Source organism: Ascaphus truei, unplaced genomic scaffold (genome assembly GCF_040206685.1).
Source record: "Ascaphus truei isolate aAscTru1 unplaced genomic scaffold, aAscTru1.hap1 HAP1_SCAFFOLD_1436, whole genome shotgun sequence".
NCBI lineage: Eukaryota > Metazoa > Chordata > Amphibia > Anura > Ascaphidae > Ascaphus > Ascaphus truei.
Window position 1 is genome coordinate 28,603 of NW_027454320.1, and position 18,207 is coordinate 46,809.

Genomic DNA, 18,207 nt, shown 5'->3' on the forward strand with positions numbered 1-18,207 from the left:
GTTGGAGGGGGAGACGCTGAAGTAACAGGCGGCCATGTTGGAGGGGGAGACGGTGAAGCAGCAGGCTGCCATGTTGGAGGGGGAGACGCTGAAGTAGCAGGCGGCCATGTTGGAGGGGCAGACGCTGAAGCAGCAGGCGGCCATGTTGGAGGGGCAGACACTGAAGCAGCAGGCGGCCATGTTGGAGGGGCAGACGCTGAAGCAGCAGGCGGCCATGTTGGAGGGGGAGTATCACAGTAGGAGTGTTGTCCTGACCCGTGCGGGAGGCTCCGGCCTGGAGGTTAGAGGGGCCCAGGAACCAGAGGTGGGCAGAGTCACTCACTCTCACAGGGGCAGAGTCACTCACTCTCACAGGGGCAGTGTCACTCACTCTCACAGGGGCAGAGTCACTCACTCTCACAGGGGCAGAGTCAATCTCACAGGGGCAGAGTCACTCACTCTCACAGGGGCAGAGTCACTCTCACAGGGGCAGAGTCACTCACTCTCACAGGGGCAGTGTCACTCACTGTCACAAGGGCAGTGTCACTCACTCTCACAGGGGCAGAGTCACTCACTCTCACAGGAGCAGTGTCACTCACTCTCACAGGGGCAGTGTCACTCACTCTCACAGGAGCAGAGTCACTCACTCTCACAGGGGCAGTGTCACTCACTCTCACAGGGGCAGTGTCACTCTCACAGGGGCAGAGTCACTCTCACAGGGGCAGAGTCACTCACTCTCACAGGGGCAGAGTCACTCACTCTCACAGGGGCAGTGTCACTCACTCTCACAAGGGCAGTGTCACTCACTCTCACAGGGGCAGTCACTCACTCTCACAGGAGCAGTGTCACTCACTCTCACAGGGGCAGTGTCACTCACTCTCACAGGAGTAGAGTCACTCACTCTCACAGGGGCAGTGTCACTCACTCTCACAGGGGCAGTGTCACTCACTCTCACAGGGGCAGTGTCACTCTCACAGGGGCAGAGTCACTCTCACAGGGGCAGAGTCACTCACTCTCACAGGGGCAAGGTCACTCACTCTCACAGGGGCAGAGTCACTCACTCTCACAGGGGCAGAGTCACTCACTCTCACAGGGGCAGAGTCACTCACTCTCACAGGGGCAGTGTCACTCTCACAGGGGCAGAGTCACTCACTCTCACAGGAGCAGAGTCACTCACTCTCACAGGGGCAGTGTCACTCTCACAGGGGCAGAGTCACTCTCACAGGGGCAGAGTCACTCACTCTCACAGGGGCAGTGTCACTCACTGTCACAAGGGCAGTGTCACTCACTCTCACAGGGGCAGAGTCACTCACTCTCACAGGAGCAGTGTCACTCACTCTCACAGGGGCAGTGTCACTCACTCTCACAGGAGCAGAGTCACTCACTCTCACAGGGGCAGTGTCACTCACTCTCACAGGGGCAGTGTCACTCTCACAGGGGCAGAGTCACTCTCACAGGGGCAGAGTCACTCACTCTCACAGGGGCAGAGTCACTCACTCTCACAGGGGCAGTGTCACTCACTCTCACAAGGGCAGTGTCACTCACTCTCACAGGGGCAGAGTCACTCACTCTCACAGGAGCAGTGTCACTCACTCTCACAGGGGCAGTGTCACTCACTCTCACAGGAGCAGAGTCACTCACTCTCACAGGGGCAGTGTCACTCACTCTCACAGGGGCAGTGTCACTCACTCTCACAGGGGCAGTGTCACTCTCACAGGGGCAGAGTCACTCTCACAGGGGCAGAGTCACTCACTCTCACAGGGGCAAGGTCACTCACTCTCACAGGGGCAGAGTCACTCACTCTCACAGGGGCAGAGTCACTCACTCTCACAGGGGCAGAGTCACTCACTCTCACAGGGGCAGTGTCACTCTCACAGGGGCAGAGTCACTCACTCTCACAGGAGCAGAGTCACTCACTCTCACAGGGGCAGTGTCACTCTCACAGGGGCAGAGTCACTCTCACAGGGGCAGAGTCACTCACTCTCACAGGGGCAGAGTCACTCACTCTCACAGGGGCAGTGTCACTCACTCTCACAGGGGCAGTGTCACTCTCACAGGGGCAGTGTCACTCTAACAGGGGCAGAGTCACTCACTCTCACAGGAGCAGTCACTCACTCTCACAGGGGCAGTGTCACTCACTCACAGGGGCAGTGTCACTCTCACAGGGGCAGAGTCACTCTCACAGGGGCAGTGTCACTCTCACTGGGGCAGAGTCACTCTCACAGGGGCAGAGTCACTCACTCTCACAGGGGCAGTGTCACTCTCACAGGGGCAGAGTCACTCACTCTCACAGGAGCAGAGTCACTCACTCTCACAGGGGCAGTGTCACTCACTCTCACAGGGGCAGTGTCACTCACTCTCACAGGGGCAGTGTCACTCACTCTCACAGGGGCAGTGTCACTCACTCTCACAGGGGCAGTGTCACTCACTCTCACAGGGGCAGTGTCACTCTCACACGGGCAGAGTCACTCACTCACAGGGGCAGTGTCACTCTCACAGGGGCAGAGTCACTCACTCTCACAGGAGCAGAGTCACTCACTCTCACAGGGGCAGAGTCACTCTCACAGGGGCAGTGTCACTCTCACAGGGGCAGTGTCACTCACTCTCACAGGGGCAGAGTCACTCTCACAGGGGCAGAGTCACTCTCACAGGGGCAGAGTCACTCTCACAGGGGCAGAGTCACTCACTCTCACAGGGGCAGAGTCACTCACTCTCACAGGGGCAGTGTCACTCTCACAGGGGCAGAGTCACTCACTCTCACAGGGGCAGTGTCACTCACTCTCACAGGGGCAGAGTCAGTCACTCTCACAGGGGCAGAGTCACTCACTCTCACAGGGGCAGTGTCACTCACTCTCACAGGGGCAGTGTCACTCACTCTCACAGGGGCAGAGTCACTCACTCTCACAGGGGCAGAGTCACTCACTCTCACAGGGGCAGAGTCACTCTCACAGGGGCAGAGTCAGTCACTCTCACAGAGGCAGTGTCACTCTCACAGGGGCAGTGTCACTCACTCTCACAGGGGCAGAGTCACTCTCACAGGGGCAGAGTCACTCACTCTCACAGGGACAGAGTCACTCACTCTCACAGGGACAGAGTCACTCACTCTCACAGGGGCAGAGTCACTCACTCTCACAGGGGCAGAGTCACTCACTCTCACAGGGGCAGAGTCACTCTCACAGGGGCAGAGTCACTCACTCTCACAGGGGCAGTGTCACTCACTCTCACAGGGGCAGTGTCAGTCTCACAGGGGCAGTGTCACTCACTCTCACAGGGGCAGTGTCACTCACTCTCACAGGGGCAGAGTCACTCACTCTCACAAGGGCAGTGTCACTCACTCTCACAGGGACAGTGTCAGTCACTCTCACAGGGGCAGTGTCACTCACTCTCACAGGGGCAGTGTCACTCACTCTCACAGGGGCAGAGTCACTCACTCTCACAGGGGCAGTGTCACTCTCACAGGGGCAGTGTCACTCACTCTCACAGGGGCAGAGTCACTCACTCTCACAGGGGCAGTGTCACTCTCACAGGGGCAGTGTCACTCACTCACAGGGGCAGTGTCACTCACTCTCACAGGGGCAGAGTCACTCGCTCTCACAGGGGCAGAGTCACTCGCTCTCACAGGGGCAGAGTCACTCGCTCTCACAGGGACAGTGTCACTCACTCTCACAGGGGCAGTGTCACTCGCTTTCACAGGGGCAGAGTCACTCGCTCTCACAGGGGCAGAGTCACTCGCTCTCACAGGGGCAGAGTCACTCACTCTCACATGGGCAGAGTCACTCACTCTCACAGGGGCAGAGTCACTCACTCTCACAGGGGCAGTGTCACTCAGTCTCACAGGGGCAGAGTCACTCACTCTCACAGGGGCAGTGTCACTCACTCTCACAGGGGCAGTGTCACTCACTCTCACAGGGGCAGAGTCACTCACTCTCACAGGGGCAGAGTCACTCACTCTCACAGGGGCAGAGTCACTCACTCTCACAGGGGCAGTGTCACTCACTCTCACAGGGGCAGGGTCACTCACTCTCACAGGGGCAGTGTTACTCTCACAGGGGCAGAGTCAGTCTCACAAGGTCCGTGTCACTCACTCTCACAGGGGCAGAGTCACTCACTCTCACAGGGGCAGTGTCACTCACTCTCACAGGGGCAGTGTCACTCACTCTCACAGGGGCAGAGTCACTCACTCTCACCGGGGCAGACTCACTCACTCTCACAGGGGCAGTGTCACTCACTCTCACAGGGACAGTGTCAGTCACTCTCACAGGGGCAGTGTCACTCTCACAGGGGCAGTGTCACTCACTCTCACAGGGGCAGAGTCACTCACTCTCACAGGGGCAGTGTCACTCTCACAGGGGCAGAGTCACTCACTCTCACAGGGGCAGTGTCACTCACTCTCACAGGGGCAGTGTCACTCACTCTCACAGGGGCAGTGTCACTCACTCTCACAGGTATAGTGTCACTCACTCTCACAGGGGCAGTGTCACTCACTCTCACAGGGGCAGAGTCACTCACTCTCACAGGGGCAGAGTCACTCACTCTCACAGGGGCAGAGTCACTCACTCTCACAGGGGCAGAGTCACTCACTCTCACAGGGGCAGAGTCACTCACTCTCACAGGGACAGAGTCACTCACTCTCACAGGGGCAGAGTCACTCACTCTCACAGGGGCAGTGTCACTCACTCTCACAGGGGCAGTGTCACTCACTCTCACAGGGGCAGAGTCACTCTCACAGGGGCAGAGTCACTCACTCTCACCAGGGCAGAGTCACTCACTCTCACCGGGGCAGACTCACTCACTCTCACAGGGACAGTGTCAGTCACTCTCACAGGGGCAGTGTCACTCTCACAGGGGCAGTGTCACTCACTCTCACAGGGGCAGAGTCACTCACTCTCACAGGGGCAGTGTCACTCTCACAGGGGCAGAGTCACTCACTCTCACAGGGGCAGTGTCACTCACTCTCACAGGGGCAGTGTCACTCACTCTCACAGGGGCAGTGTCACTCACTCTCACAGGGGCAGAGTCACTCACTCTCACAGGGGCAGAGTCACTCACTCTCACAGGGGCAGAGTCACTCACTCTCACAGGGGCAGAGTCACTCACTCTCACAGGGGCAGAGTCACTCCCTCTCACAGGGGCAGAGTCACTCACTCTCACAGGGGCAGAGTCACTCACTCTCACAGGGGCAGTGTCACTCACTCTCACAGGGGCAGAGTCACTCACTCTCACAGGGGCAGTGTCACTCACTCTCACAGGGGCAGAGTCACTCACTCTCACAGGGGCAGAGTCACTCACTCTCACAGGGGCAGAGTCACTCACTCTCACAGGGGCAGAGTCACTCACTCTCACAGGGGCAGAGTCACTCACTCTCACAGGGGCAGAGTCACTCACTCTCACAGGGGCAGAGTCACTCACTCTCACAGGGGCAGAGTCACTCACTCTCACAGGGGCAGAGTCACTCACTCTCACAGGGGCAGAGTCACTCACTCTCACAGAGGCAGAGTCACTCACTCTCACAGGGGCAGTGTCACTCACACAGGGGCAGTGTCACTCTCACAGGGGCAGAGTCACTCTCACAGGGGCAGTGTCACTCACACAGGGGCAGTGTCAGGCTCACAGGAGCAGAGTCACTCACTCTCACAGGGGCAGTGTCACTCACTCTCACAGGGGCAGTGTCACTCACACAGGGGCAGTGTCAGTCTCACAGGAGCAGAGTCACTCTCACAGGGGCAGTGTCACTCACACAGGGTCAGTATCACTCTCACAGGGGCAGTGTCACTCACTCTCACAGGGGCAGTGTCACTCACTCTCACAGGAGCAGTGCGAGGCCAGCGGGCAGTGTGCGGGCAGTGCGAGGCCAGCGGGCAGTGTGTGGGCAGTGCGAGGCCAGCGGGCAGTGTGTGGGCAACGGGAAGTGTGTGGGCAGTGCTAGGCCAGCGGGCAGTGTGTGGGCAGTGCGAGGCCAGCGGGTAGTGCGAGGTCAGCAGGCAGTGTGCGGGCAGTGCGAGGCCAGCGGGCAGTACGAGGCCAGTGGGCAGTGTGCGGGCAGTGCGAGGCCAGCGGGCAGTGTGCGGGCAGTGCGAGGCCAGCGGGCAGTGTGTGGGCAGCGGGCAGTGCTAGGCCAGCGGGCAGTGTGTGGGCAGTGCTAGGCCAGCGGGCAGTGTGTGGGCAGCGGGCAGTGCTAGGCCAGCGGGCAGTGTGTGGGCAGTGCTAGGCCAGCGGGCAGTGTGTGGGCAGCGGGCAGTGCGAGGCCAGCGGGTAGTGTGCGGGCAGTGTGAGGCCAGGGGGCAGTGTGTGGGCAGCGGGAAGTTTGTGGGCAGTTCTAGGCCAGCGGGCATTGTGCGGGCAGTCCGAGGCCAGCGGGCAGTGTGCGGGCAGTGCGAGGTCAGCGGGCAGTGTGTGGGCAGTGCGAGGCCAGCGGGTAGTGTGCGGGCAGTGCGAGGCCAGCGGGCAGTGTGTGGGCAGCGGCAAGTGTGTGGGCAGTTCTAGGCCAGCGGGCAGTGTGCGGGCAGTGCGAGGCCAGCGGGCAGTGTGTGGGCAGCGGGAAGTGTGTGGGCAGTGCTAGGCCAGCGGGCAGTGTGCGGGCAGTGTGTGGGCAGCGGGCAGTGTGCGGGCAGTGTGTGGGCAGCGGGCAGTGTGTTGGCAGTGCGAGGCCAGCGGGCAGTGTACGAGCAGTGTGTGGGCAGCGGGCAGTTTGTGGGCAGTGTGTGGGCAGTGCGAGGCCAGCGGGCAGTGTGTGGGCAGTGCGAGGTCAGCGGGCAGTGTGTGGGCAGTGCGAGGGCAGTGTGTGGGCAGTGCGAGGTCAGCGGGCAGTGGGCAGTGTGCGGGCAGTGCGAGGCCAGCGGGCAGTGTGTGGGCCGTGCGTGGCCAGCGGGCAGTGTGTGGGCAGTGCGAGACCAGCGGGCAGTGTGCGGGCAGTGCGAGGTCAGCGGGCAGTGTGCGGGGTCAGTGGGCAGTGTGCGGGCAGTGCGAGGCCAGCGGGCAGTGTGCGGGCAGTGCGAGGTCCGCGGGCAGTGTGTGGGCAGTGCGAGGCCAGCGGGCAGTTTGTGGGCAGTGCGAGGTCAGTGGGCAGTGTGTGGGCAGTGCGAGGTCAGTGGGCAGTGTGTGGGCAGTGCGAGGTCAGTGGGCAGTGTGTGGGCAGTGCTAGGCCAGCGGGCAGTGTGCGGGCAGTACGAGGTCAGTGGGCATTGTGAGGGCAGTGCTAGGCCAGCGGGCAGTGTGTGGGCAGTGCGAGGTCAGTGGGCAGTGTGCGGGCAGTGCGAGGTCAGTGGGCAGTGTTTGGGCAGTGCGAGGTCAGCGGGCAGTGTGCGGGCAGTGCGAGGTCAGTGGGCAGTGTGCGGGCAGTGCGAGGTCAGTGGGCAGTGCGAGGTCAGCGGGCAGTGTGCGGGCAGTGCGAGGTCAGCGGGCAGTGCGAGGTCAGTGGGTAGTGTGCGGGCAGTGCGAGGTCAGCGGGCAGTGCAAGGTCAGTGGGCAGTGTGCGGGCAGCGGGATCTAACCCCAGACTTCTACTGGAGGAGACAAATAGGTTTTATTTTGCATTCCCAGGATTGCTCTGAACGTGTAACAGGAGCCGATGCTGGAACTGAAACGCCGCGCAGAGGGAGGAGGAGAGCGTCAGGAGGAGTGAGACGCGCGAGAGAGGGAGGAGGAGAGCAGGACGATACCGCAGTGGGGAGAGCGTCAGGAGGAGTGAGACGCGAGAGAGGGAGGAGGAGAGCGGGACGATACCGCAGTGGGGAGAGCGTCAGGAGGAGTGAGACGCGACAGAGGGAGGAGAGCAGGACGATACCGCAGTCGGGAGAGCGTCAGGAGGAGTGAGACGCGAGAGAGGGAGGAGAGCGGGACGATACCGCAGTCGGGAGAGCGTCAGGAGGAGTGAGACGCGCGAGAGAGGGAGAGAGCGCGTTCTGAACAGACTGCTCATCATGCGACTGTCTGTGCTCCTCTGCAGTCGCACTTTCCACGTCTCCCTGCTCTTCTCCTTCACCCTTCTCCTGACCCCTCTCTCCTTCCGTGGCCTCCTGTACTCGCCCCTCTTCTCCCGCTCTCTGCACCTGGAGCGCCTGAGCCGCGAGTTCCTCTCTCGGAACCTGCAGGAGGCGGCCGACGCCCTGACATACTTCCGCCAACGCCCCTCGCCCTCTCTGCACGGGAACCGCTCTCTCGCCTCTCCTCACAACATCTCCCTCCCCTGTGACCGCACCGCAGCCAGACCGCTGCACTCTCCCCCCCCCGGCGGGCACGTCCCCCTCGCCATCACCATCATAACGACACGCCGACGCCCCGAGTACCACTACTCGCTGCAGGTGGCCCGCGGGTTCCTGGACCGGCTCTCGGACTGCGGGCCGGACTGCTCCCGTTTCCGCCTCCTCCTCTGCAACGTGGATCCCTCGCCCGCCTCGCACGCAGACGCCTGCCTCCTCTCCCACTTCCTGCCCTCCGTGGAGCGCCCCTCGCGGGGGATGGAGGAGGAAGAGGAGGATCTCAACCGCTTCGAGCGCGAGAAGCAGGATTACGCCTTCTGCCTGTCGCGCACGCTGGAGGTTCTCTCCCCGGAGTATGTTCTGCTCGCGGAGGACGACGCGGTGCCACAGGTGGACTTCTTCCGCGCCTTCTTCGAGCTGGTGCGGGTGCGATTCCCCCACAAGCCTCTGGGGGGAGCCCTCTACGCTAAACTCTACCACCCCGAGAGGCTGCAGGGGTATCTGAACCCAGAGCCTATGCGGATCCTGGAGTGGTTCGGACTGGGCTCGCTGGCAGGGCTGACCTTGACCTGGCTGTACAGCAGGGTGTTCCGCCAAACGCCGTTCAGCTGGCGCCTCTTTGTGGCGTTCGCTGCCTACGCCATGCTACTGGCGGAGCTCTGGGGGCGTCACTACCTCCTGGAGCTGAGGCGGGCATCGCCGGCACTGTACAACGTGGTGCCCGCCACGGAATGCTGCACACCTGCCATGCTGTTCTCCGAGGCCTCTGCGCGGCGGGCACTGGGGTACCTGCAGGAAATGAAGTGCCAGCCGGGGAACGCAAAGGACACGGCGCTGTACCGGGAGCTGGAGAAGCGGGGGGAGCGGGCGTGGGCCGTGGAACCCAACATGGTGACTCACGTGGGGATGTTCTCTACACTCAGGGGATCCATGGAGGATCCGCAGCTGCTGTGACCCAGGCCCCGCCCACTGCGGCAGAGACGCATAGTGTGGGGAGAGGTGTTTATCACGAGAGAAATATAAAGTGGCCTATCCTAAAGCAAATGATAAACATTATTTTTTTCACAACTTTTATAAATTTTATATCTATTTTTTTAATAGGCCTGAAGCCTGCAGTAGAGTATTCACATGCATACTCCGGTAATAGGCCTGAAGCCTGCAGTAGAGTATTCACATGCATACTCCGGTAATAGGCCTGAAGCCTGCAGTAGAGGGTTCACATACATACTCCTGTAATAGGCCTGAAGCCTGCAGTAGAGTGTTCACATGCATACTCCTGTAATAGGCCTGAAGCCTGCAGTAGCGTGTTCACATGCATACTCCGGTAATAGGCTGAAGCCTGCAGTAGCGTGTTCACATGCATACTCCTGTAATAGGCCTGAAGCCTGCAGTAGCGTGTTCACATGCATACTCCTGTAATAGGCCTGAAGCCTGCAGTAGCGTGTTCACATGCATACTCCTGTAATAGGCCTGAAGCCTGCAGTAGCGTGTTCACATGCATACTCCTGTAATAGGCCTGAAGCCTGCTGCTGTAGAGTGTTCACGTGCATACTCCTGTAATAGGCCTGAAGCCTGCAGTAGCGTGTTCACATGCATACTCCTGTAATAGGCCTGAAGCCTGCAGTAGCGTGTTCACGTGCATACTCCGGTAATAGGCCTGAAGCCTGCTGCTGTAGAGTGTTCACGTGCATACTCAGGTAATAGGCCTGAAGCCTGCAGTAGAGTGTTCACGTGCATACTCCGGTAATAGGCCTGAAGCCTGCAGTAGAGTGTTCACGTGCATACTCCGGTAATAGGCCTGAAGCCTGCAGTAGAGTGTTCACATGCATACTCCTATAATAGGCCTGAAGCCTGCAGTAGAGTGTTCACGTGCATACTCCGATAATAGGCCTGAAGCCTGCAGTAGAGTGTTCACGTGCATACTCCGATAATAGGCCTGAAGCTTGCTGCGGTAGAGTGTTCACATACATACTCCGGTAATAGGCCTGAAGCCTGCAGTAGAGTGTTCACATGCATACTCCTGTAGTAGGCCTGAAGCCTGCAGTAGCGTGTTCACATGCATACTCCTGTAGTAGGCCTGAAGCCTGCTGCGGTAGAGTGTTCACGTGCATACTCCGGTAATAGGCCTGAAGCCTGCTGCGGTAGAGTGTTCACGTGCATACTCCTGCTGCTTATTCTCACTTGTGTCCCCCCCAACATGCGGCACAGAACGGGTTTCCATGCAGATATCAGTGTCTTATCAGAGAAACTACTTTCCTGTGCTCATGTGATGAGGCATATACACTCCGGCACAATCCCTTTATTGTCTGACTGCATACCACTGGTGTAGGAGGAGAAATTACTTTTATAATGAACTAGTAAAAATAAATTCAAGAAACAATCAAAAAGTAATTAAAAAAGAACATTATTAGAAATGGTCTCATTTGTCTCTCCTCTCTGCCTGTATCCGTGTCGGTCTCCCGTCTCTGTGTCCTCTCTGTCTCTCTCCTCTCTGCCTGTATCCATGTCGGTCTCTCGTCTCTGTGTCCTCTCTGTCTCTCTCCTCTCTGCCTGTGTCCGTGTCTGTCTGTCTCTGTGCCTGTCTCTCGTCTCTGTATCTGTGTCCTGTCTGTCTCTGTGCCTGTCTCTCGTCTCTGTGTCTGTGTCCTCTCTGTCTGTCTATGTGCCTGTCTCTCGTCTCTGTATCTGTGTCCTCTCTGTCTCTCGTATCTGTACATGAATAACACACATCTTCCCAGATAGCTCAAACTCCCACATCCACCACATCATGAATATATATTTATGCCAAAATGAGTGCTAGTGAGTGTGGCAAATGTATACAACAGAAGACAGGGGTGCCCAATGCTACCTCAAATTGACAAGACATATATGGTAATGAGTATAAAGTTTAAATACTTGAATAATAATAGTAATAACTTGGTTATTTAGTTAAACCCTTTGGCCAAAGCGTCGTAAGCCTGCATACCACGTCAAGGTATAACCAAAAATGCAGGTCCTAACACTAAAGCTGTGAACCCTTCCTGTTACCTCTGTATGAGGGGAAGGAACTGCAGTGAGTCCTGTCCATTCAGCAAGCAAAGGAGGTTCTGGCAACTTGCTGAATGGACAGGTGGCCCTTACATGTGTGCACGAGCTCTTGGAAGTCTCGCATGCTCAGTTAAGAGTAGCGGCGGCCATTACAGCTTCAGACATGCGCAGTAGAGATCACGCACGCGGCGCTAATAGAGAAGAGGTCCTGAGTGGACTACAATTCCCAGCAGCCTCTGGGGACTGCCTTTTCACCCCTATCACCTGCTGCATTAAAGCCACTATGGCTGACAGATTCTCATGCTGCAAAGAAGATACAATGTTGTGTGCAGACAGGGAGTGTCAGTTAGGAGCTGGGACACAGAGAGGGGAGGGTGTGTTTGTGCAGGGAGGAAAGTAGCCTCCTGCACTAGGCCAGAAGTCTCCCCTTAGGCCCCAGCTAGACCCCAACTCCCCTTCAGCTTGTGACTGCTTTAGGGAAGGCCCCTTAGGTAGGGACTTTGCCCTGTTAGCAGTCAGTTCAGTCAGTGACACAGCTGCAGTGCTGTGTGCTCTGACAAGAAGGGTCAGTGTACAAGGAATCATTCTCTGCGGCTGCAGAGATAAGAGTCTTTCCAAAGGTGGATCACTCCATGCGGGAGCCACTCACCGCCAGGCAGAGTTGCAGGACGTCACAGAGGAGATCACAGAGCGGCGGATCCTTTGTGAAGTGTCTGCAGCCCCAGGTGCTGGAGCACTGGGGCAGGTATCGTATTTTAAGTGCACCAACATACCAGTACATCAGGCGCTGATCCCGCCTACAGGTTTTGGGTTTCTTAGAGGACTCGTGGGACTCTGGGTACACATGTTGGGGAGGAGTAAGGGTATAGCTCAGTTAGGGGCAAGGTTATAGCTGCCAGCTAGTGGCAGAGGGTGACACGGCTGTGTTTCTATTATTGCTATGTGTATTGTGTTATGTTTGATTCTGCATATAGTAAACGGGTATACGTATACTCCTGTGTATGTGGTTACTATATGTGGGTCCTGTGTAGGGAACATTCTACACTCCTAGAATCCTACATAGGTGGAGGCGCGGACCGGAGAAACGTTCCAGAGAAGCACCCCAGGCTCTCACTGGCGGAGGCTTAGACCTCCTGTGAGCCTGACAGGTATACTGCACCACACCTGGTAACATATAGGTTCCCCCTCACATACACTCTATATGTGATTGGGTGGGGGAATAACCGTTACACATGTATAACAGGGGTAGGGTATAATGATTACACAGTACATGTGTAACAGGGTAGGGTATAATGATTACACAGTACATGAATAACGGGGTAGGATATAATGATTACACAGTACATGTATAACGGGGTATGGTATAATGATTACACAGTACATGTATAACGGGGTAGGGTATAATGGTTACACAGTACATGAATAACGGGGTAGGGTATAATGATTACACGGTACATGAATAACGGGGTAGGGTATAATGATTACACAGTACATGTATAACAGGGGGTAGGGTATAATGGTTACACAGTACAGGAATAACGGGTTGGGTATAATGTTTACACAGTACATGAATAACAGGGGGTAGGTATAATGATTACACAGTACATGAATAACGGGGTAGGGTATAATAATTACACAGTACATGTATAACGGGGTAGGGTATAATGGTTACACAGTACATGAATAACGGGGTAGGTATAATGATTACACAGCACATGTATAACGGGATAGGTTATAATGATTACACAGTACATGTATAACAGGGGGTAGGGTATAATGATTACACAGTACATGAATAACGGGGTAGGGTATAATGATTACACAGTACATGAATAACGGGGTAGGGTATAATGATTACACAGTACATGAATAACGGGGTAAGGTATAATGATTACACAGTACTTGAATAACGGGGGGTAGGGTATAATGATTACACAGTACATGAATAACGGGGTAGGGTATAATGATTACACAGTACATGTATAACGGGGTAGGGTATAATGATTACACAGTACATGTATAACGGGGTAGGGTATAATGGTTACACAGTACATGAGTAACAGGGGGTAGGGTATAATGATTACACAGTACATGTATAACGGGGTAGGGTATAATGGTTACACAGTACATGAATAACGGGGTAGGGTATAATGATTACACGGTACATGAATAACGGGGTAGGGTATAATGGTTACACAGTACATGTATAACGGGGTAGGGTATAATGATTACACAGTACATGAATAACGGGGTAGGGTATAATGATTACACAGTACGTGTATAACGGGGTAGGGTATAATGATTACACAGTACATGTATAACGGGGTAGGGTATAATGGTTACACAGTACATGTATAACGGGGTAGGTATAATGATTACACAGTACATGAATAACGGGGTAGGGTATAATGATTACACAGTACATGTATAACGGGGTAGGGTATAATGAGGGGGATTACACGTCTGTATGTGACGGTCTCACATGTACATGTAGGGGGATTACACGTCTGTATGTGACGGTCTCACATGTACATGTAGGGGGATTACACGTCTGTATGTGTCGGTCTCACATGTACATGTAGGGGGATTACACGTCTGTATGTGACGGTCTCACATGTACATGTAGGGGGATTACACGTCTGTATGTGACGGTCTCACATGTACATGTTGGGGGATTACACGTCTGTATGTGACGGTCTCACATGTACATGTTGGGGGATTACACGTCTGTATGTGACGGTCTCACATGTACATGTAGGGGGATTACACGTCTGTATGTGACGGTCTCACATGTACATGTAGGGGGATTAAACGTCTGTATGTGACGGTCTCACATGTACATGTAGGGGGATTACACGTCTGTATGTGACGGTCTCACATGTACATGTAGGGGGATTACACGTCTGTATGTGACGGTCTCACATGTACATGTAGGGGGATTACACGTCTGTATGTGTCGGTCTCACATGTACATGTAGGGGGATTACACGTCTGTATGTGACGGTCTCACATGTACATGTAGGGGGATTACACGTCTGTATGTGACGGTCTCACATGTACATGTAGGGGGATTACACGTCTGTATGTGTCGGTCTCACATGTACATGTAGGGGGATTACACGTCTGTATGTGACGGTCTCACATGTACATGTAGGGGATTACACGTCTGTATGTGTCGGTCTCACATGTACATGTAGGGGGATTACACGTCTGTATGTGACGGTCTCACATGTACATGTAGGAGGATTACACGTCTGTATGTGACGGTCTCACATGTACATGTAGGGGGATTACACGTCTGTATGTGTCGGTCTCACATGTACATGTAGGGGGATTACACGTCTGTATGTGACGGTCTCACATGTACATGTAGAGGGATTACACGTCTGTATGTGACGGTCTCACATGTACATGTAGGGGGATTACACGTCTGTATGTGACGGTCTCACATGTACATGTAGGGGGATTACACGTCTGTATGTGACGGTCTCACATGTACATGTAGGGGGATTACACGTCTGTATGTGACGGTCTCACATGTACATGTAGGGGGATTACACGTCTGTATGTGACGGTCTCACATGTACATGTAGGGGGATTACACGTCTGTAGGTGACGGTCTCACATGTACATGTAGGGGGATTACACGTCTGTATGTGACGGTCTCACATGTACATGTAGGGGGATTACACGTCTGTATGTGACGGTCTCACATGTACATGTAGGGGGATTACACGTCTGTATGTGACGGTCTCACATGTACATGTAGGGGGATTACACGTCTGTATGTGACGGTCTCACATGTACATGTAGGGGGATTACACGTCTGTATGTGACGGTCTCACATGTACATGTAGGGGGATTACACGTCTGTATGTGACGGTCTCACATGTACATGTAGGGGGATTACACGTCTGTATGTGACGGTCTCACATGTACATGTAGGGGGATTACACGTCTGTATGTGACGGTCTCACATGTACATGTAGGGGGATTACACGTCTGTATGTGACGGTCTCACATGTACATGTAGGGGGATTACACGTCTGTATGTGACGGTCTCATATGTACATGTAGGGGGATTACACGTCTGTATGTGACGGTCTCACATGTACATGTAGGGGGATTACACGTCTGTATGTGTCGGTCTCACATGTACATGTAGGGGGATTACACGTCTGTATGTGTCGGTCTCACATGTACATGTAGGGGGATTACACGTCTGTATGTGACGGTCTCACATGTACATGTAGGGGGATTACACGTCTGTATGGGACGGTCTCACATGTACATGTAGGGGGATTACACGTCTGTATGTGACGGTCTCACATGTACATGTAGGGGGATTACACGTCTGTATGTGACGGTCTCACACGTACATGTAGGGGGATTACACGTCTGTATGTGACGGTCTCACATGTAGGGGGATTACACGTCTGTATGTGACGGTCTCACATGTACATGTAGGGGGATTACACATCTGTATGTGACGGTCTCACATGTACATGTAGGGGGATTACACGTCTGTATGTGACGGTCTCACATGTACATGTAGGGGGATTACACGTCTGTATGTGACGGTCTCACATGTACATGTAGGGGGATTACACGTCTGTATGTGACGGTCTCACATGTACATGTAGGGGGATTACACGTCTGTATGTGACGGTCTCACATGTACATGTAGGGGGATTACACGTCTGTATGTGACGGTCTCACATGTACATGTAGGGGGATTACACGTCTGTATGTGACGGTCTCACATGTACATGTAGGGGGATTACACGTCTGTATGTGACGGTCTCACATGTACATGTAGGGGGATTACACGTCTGTATGTGACGGTCTCACACGTACATGTAGGGGGATTACACGTCTGTAGGTGACGGTCTCACACGTACATGTAGGGGGATTACACGTCTGTAGGTGACGGTCTCACACGTACATGTAGGGGGATTACACGTCTGTATGTGACGGTCTCACATGTACATGTAGGGGGATTACACGTCTGTATGTGACGGTCTCACATGTACATGTAGGGGGATTACACGTCTGTATGTGACGGTCTCACATGTACATGTAGGGGGATTACACGTCTGTATGTGACGGTCTCACATGTACATGTTGGGGGATTACACGTCTGTATGTGACGGTCTCACATGTACATGTAGGGGTATTACACGTCTGTATGTGACGGTCTCACATGTACATGTAGGGGGATTACACGTCTGTATGTGACGGTCTCACATGTACATGTAGGGGGATTACACGTCTGTATGTGACGGTCTCACATGTACATGTAGGGGGATTACACGTCTGTATGTGACGGTCTCACATGTACATGTAGGGGGATTACACGTCTGTATGTGACGGTCTCACATGTACATGTAGGGGGATTACACGTCTGTATGTGACGGTCTCACATGTACATGTAGGGGGATTACACGTCTGTATGTGACGGTCTCACATGTACATGTAGGGGGATTACACGTCTGTATGTCAGGGTCACTCTCCCACTTCCAATGCGGTTCCTCCGTGGTTCTGTATGTCACACGCAATCACAACACACGTGTCTCTCATGGGGGCTCAAGTATTCACCTGCGATAGTGCTGATCGGGGTCTAAACGCTAATGTGTCTCTCACCGCCTGCCTGTCTCTCCGCCTGCCTGTCTCTCCGCCTGTCTCTCTCACCGCCTGTCTCTCTCACCGCCTGTCTCTCTCACCGCCTGTCTCTCTCACCGCCTGTCTGTCTCTCTCACCGCCTGTCTGTCTCTCTCACCGCCTGTCTGTCTCTCTCACCGCCTGCCTGTCTCTCTCACCGCCTGCCTCTCTCACCGCCTGCCTGTCTCTCTCACCGCCTGCCTGTCTCGCACCGCCTGCCTGTCTCTCACCGCCTGCCTGTCTCTCACCTCCTGCCTGTCTCGCACCGCCTGCCTGTCTCGCACCGCCTGCCTGTCTCGCACCGCCTGCCTGTCTCGCACCGCCTGCCTGTCTCGCACCGCCTGCCTGTCTCTCACCGCCTGCCTGTCTCTCACCGCCTGTCTGTCTCTCACCGCCTACCTGTCTCTCACCGCCTGCCTGTCTCTCACCGCCTGCCTGTCTCTCACCGCCTGCCTGTCTCTCACCGCCTGCCTGTCTCGCACCGCCTGCCTGTCTCGCACCGCCTGCCTGTCTCTCACCGCCTGCCTGTCTCTCACCGCCTGTCTGTCTTTCACTTTGACACAATAACTTTGGACTTTGCTTTGTCTGACAAGATAAACACGTTAATCAGGACAGAGGGGAGAGAGAGGAGGGAGAGAGGGAGAGAGAGAGGAGGGGGAGAGGGACAGAGGGGGGGGGGAGGGAGCGAGAGAGAGAGAGGAGGGGTATCACGGGAGACCAGGACTAATACCCGGGATCAATATCGCCGTCAGAACCCGAGAGTTTATAAAATTAATTTATAGGAAAAGTATATCCACAACAACACAGACACACACACAGACACACAGACACAACACACACACCGACACACTCACAACTGGGGAGACGGGGGGTACCTGCACTCTCACAGCTGGGGAGACGGGGGTACCTGCACTCTCACAACTGGGGAGACGGGGGGTACCTGCACTCTCACAGCTGGGGAGACGGGGGGTACCTGCACTCACAGCTGGGGAGATGGGGGTACCTGCACTCTCACAGCTGGGGAGACGGGGGTACCTGCACTCTCACAGCTGGGGAGACGGGGATACCTGCGGGGGAGACGGGGGTACCTGCGGGGGAGACGGGGGTACCTGCGGGCCTAGCTGCAGTGACCTCATTGCATAGGTTTCCCCTGCGCTGCTCCCTACACAGGGACTACAGGTCAGGCCTGAGACCAGCACCGGCGCTGCCAATCACCCCCATATCTGTATCTGCCAATCACCCCCATATCTGTATCTGCCAATCACCCCCAGCACTGGCGCTCTGTATCTGCCAATCACCCCCAGCACTGGCGCTCTGTATCTGCCAATCACCCCCAGCACTG

The 18,207-nt window shown here is 55.3% G+C and overlaps 1 protein-coding gene across 6 annotated transcripts; it reads left to right on the forward strand.

Moving 5' to 3' along the window:
- The first annotated feature begins 122 nt into the window (after window positions 1-122).
- PGAP4 (post-GPI attachment to proteins GalNAc transferase 4) lies at window positions 123-10,591 on the forward strand. Of its 6 annotated transcripts, none has more exons than XM_075581593.1 (4): window positions 123-304; window positions 7,519-7,565; window positions 7,668-7,681; window positions 7,804-10,591. In XM_075581593.1, the coding sequence occupies exons 1-4, from the start codon at window positions 143-145 to the stop codon at window positions 9,129-9,131; spliced, it is 1,551 nt and encodes a 516-aa protein (XP_075437708.1). In that variant the 5' UTR covers window positions 123-142; the 3' UTR covers window positions 9,132-10,591. The 6 variants fall into 6 exon arrangements, with proteins under 6 accessions (XP_075437708.1, XP_075437709.1, XP_075437710.1 ...); XM_075581594.1 differs by having other exon boundaries at window positions 123-280; XM_075581595.1 differs by lacking the exon at window positions 7,668-7,681 and having other exon boundaries at window positions 7,519-7,587; window positions 7,754-10,591.
- The last annotated feature ends 7,616 nt before the right edge of the window (window positions 10,592-18,207 follow it).

Coding starts and splice junctions, on each gene's coding strand:
- PGAP4 (XM_075581593.1), top strand. CDS start 143: ATGTTGGAGGGGCAGACACTGAAGCAGCAGGCGGCCATGTTGGAGGGG. Junction 305..7,518: donor GAGGGGCCCAGGAACCAGAG/GTGGGCAGAGTC, acceptor TTGCATTCCCAG/GATTGCTCTGAACGTGTAAC.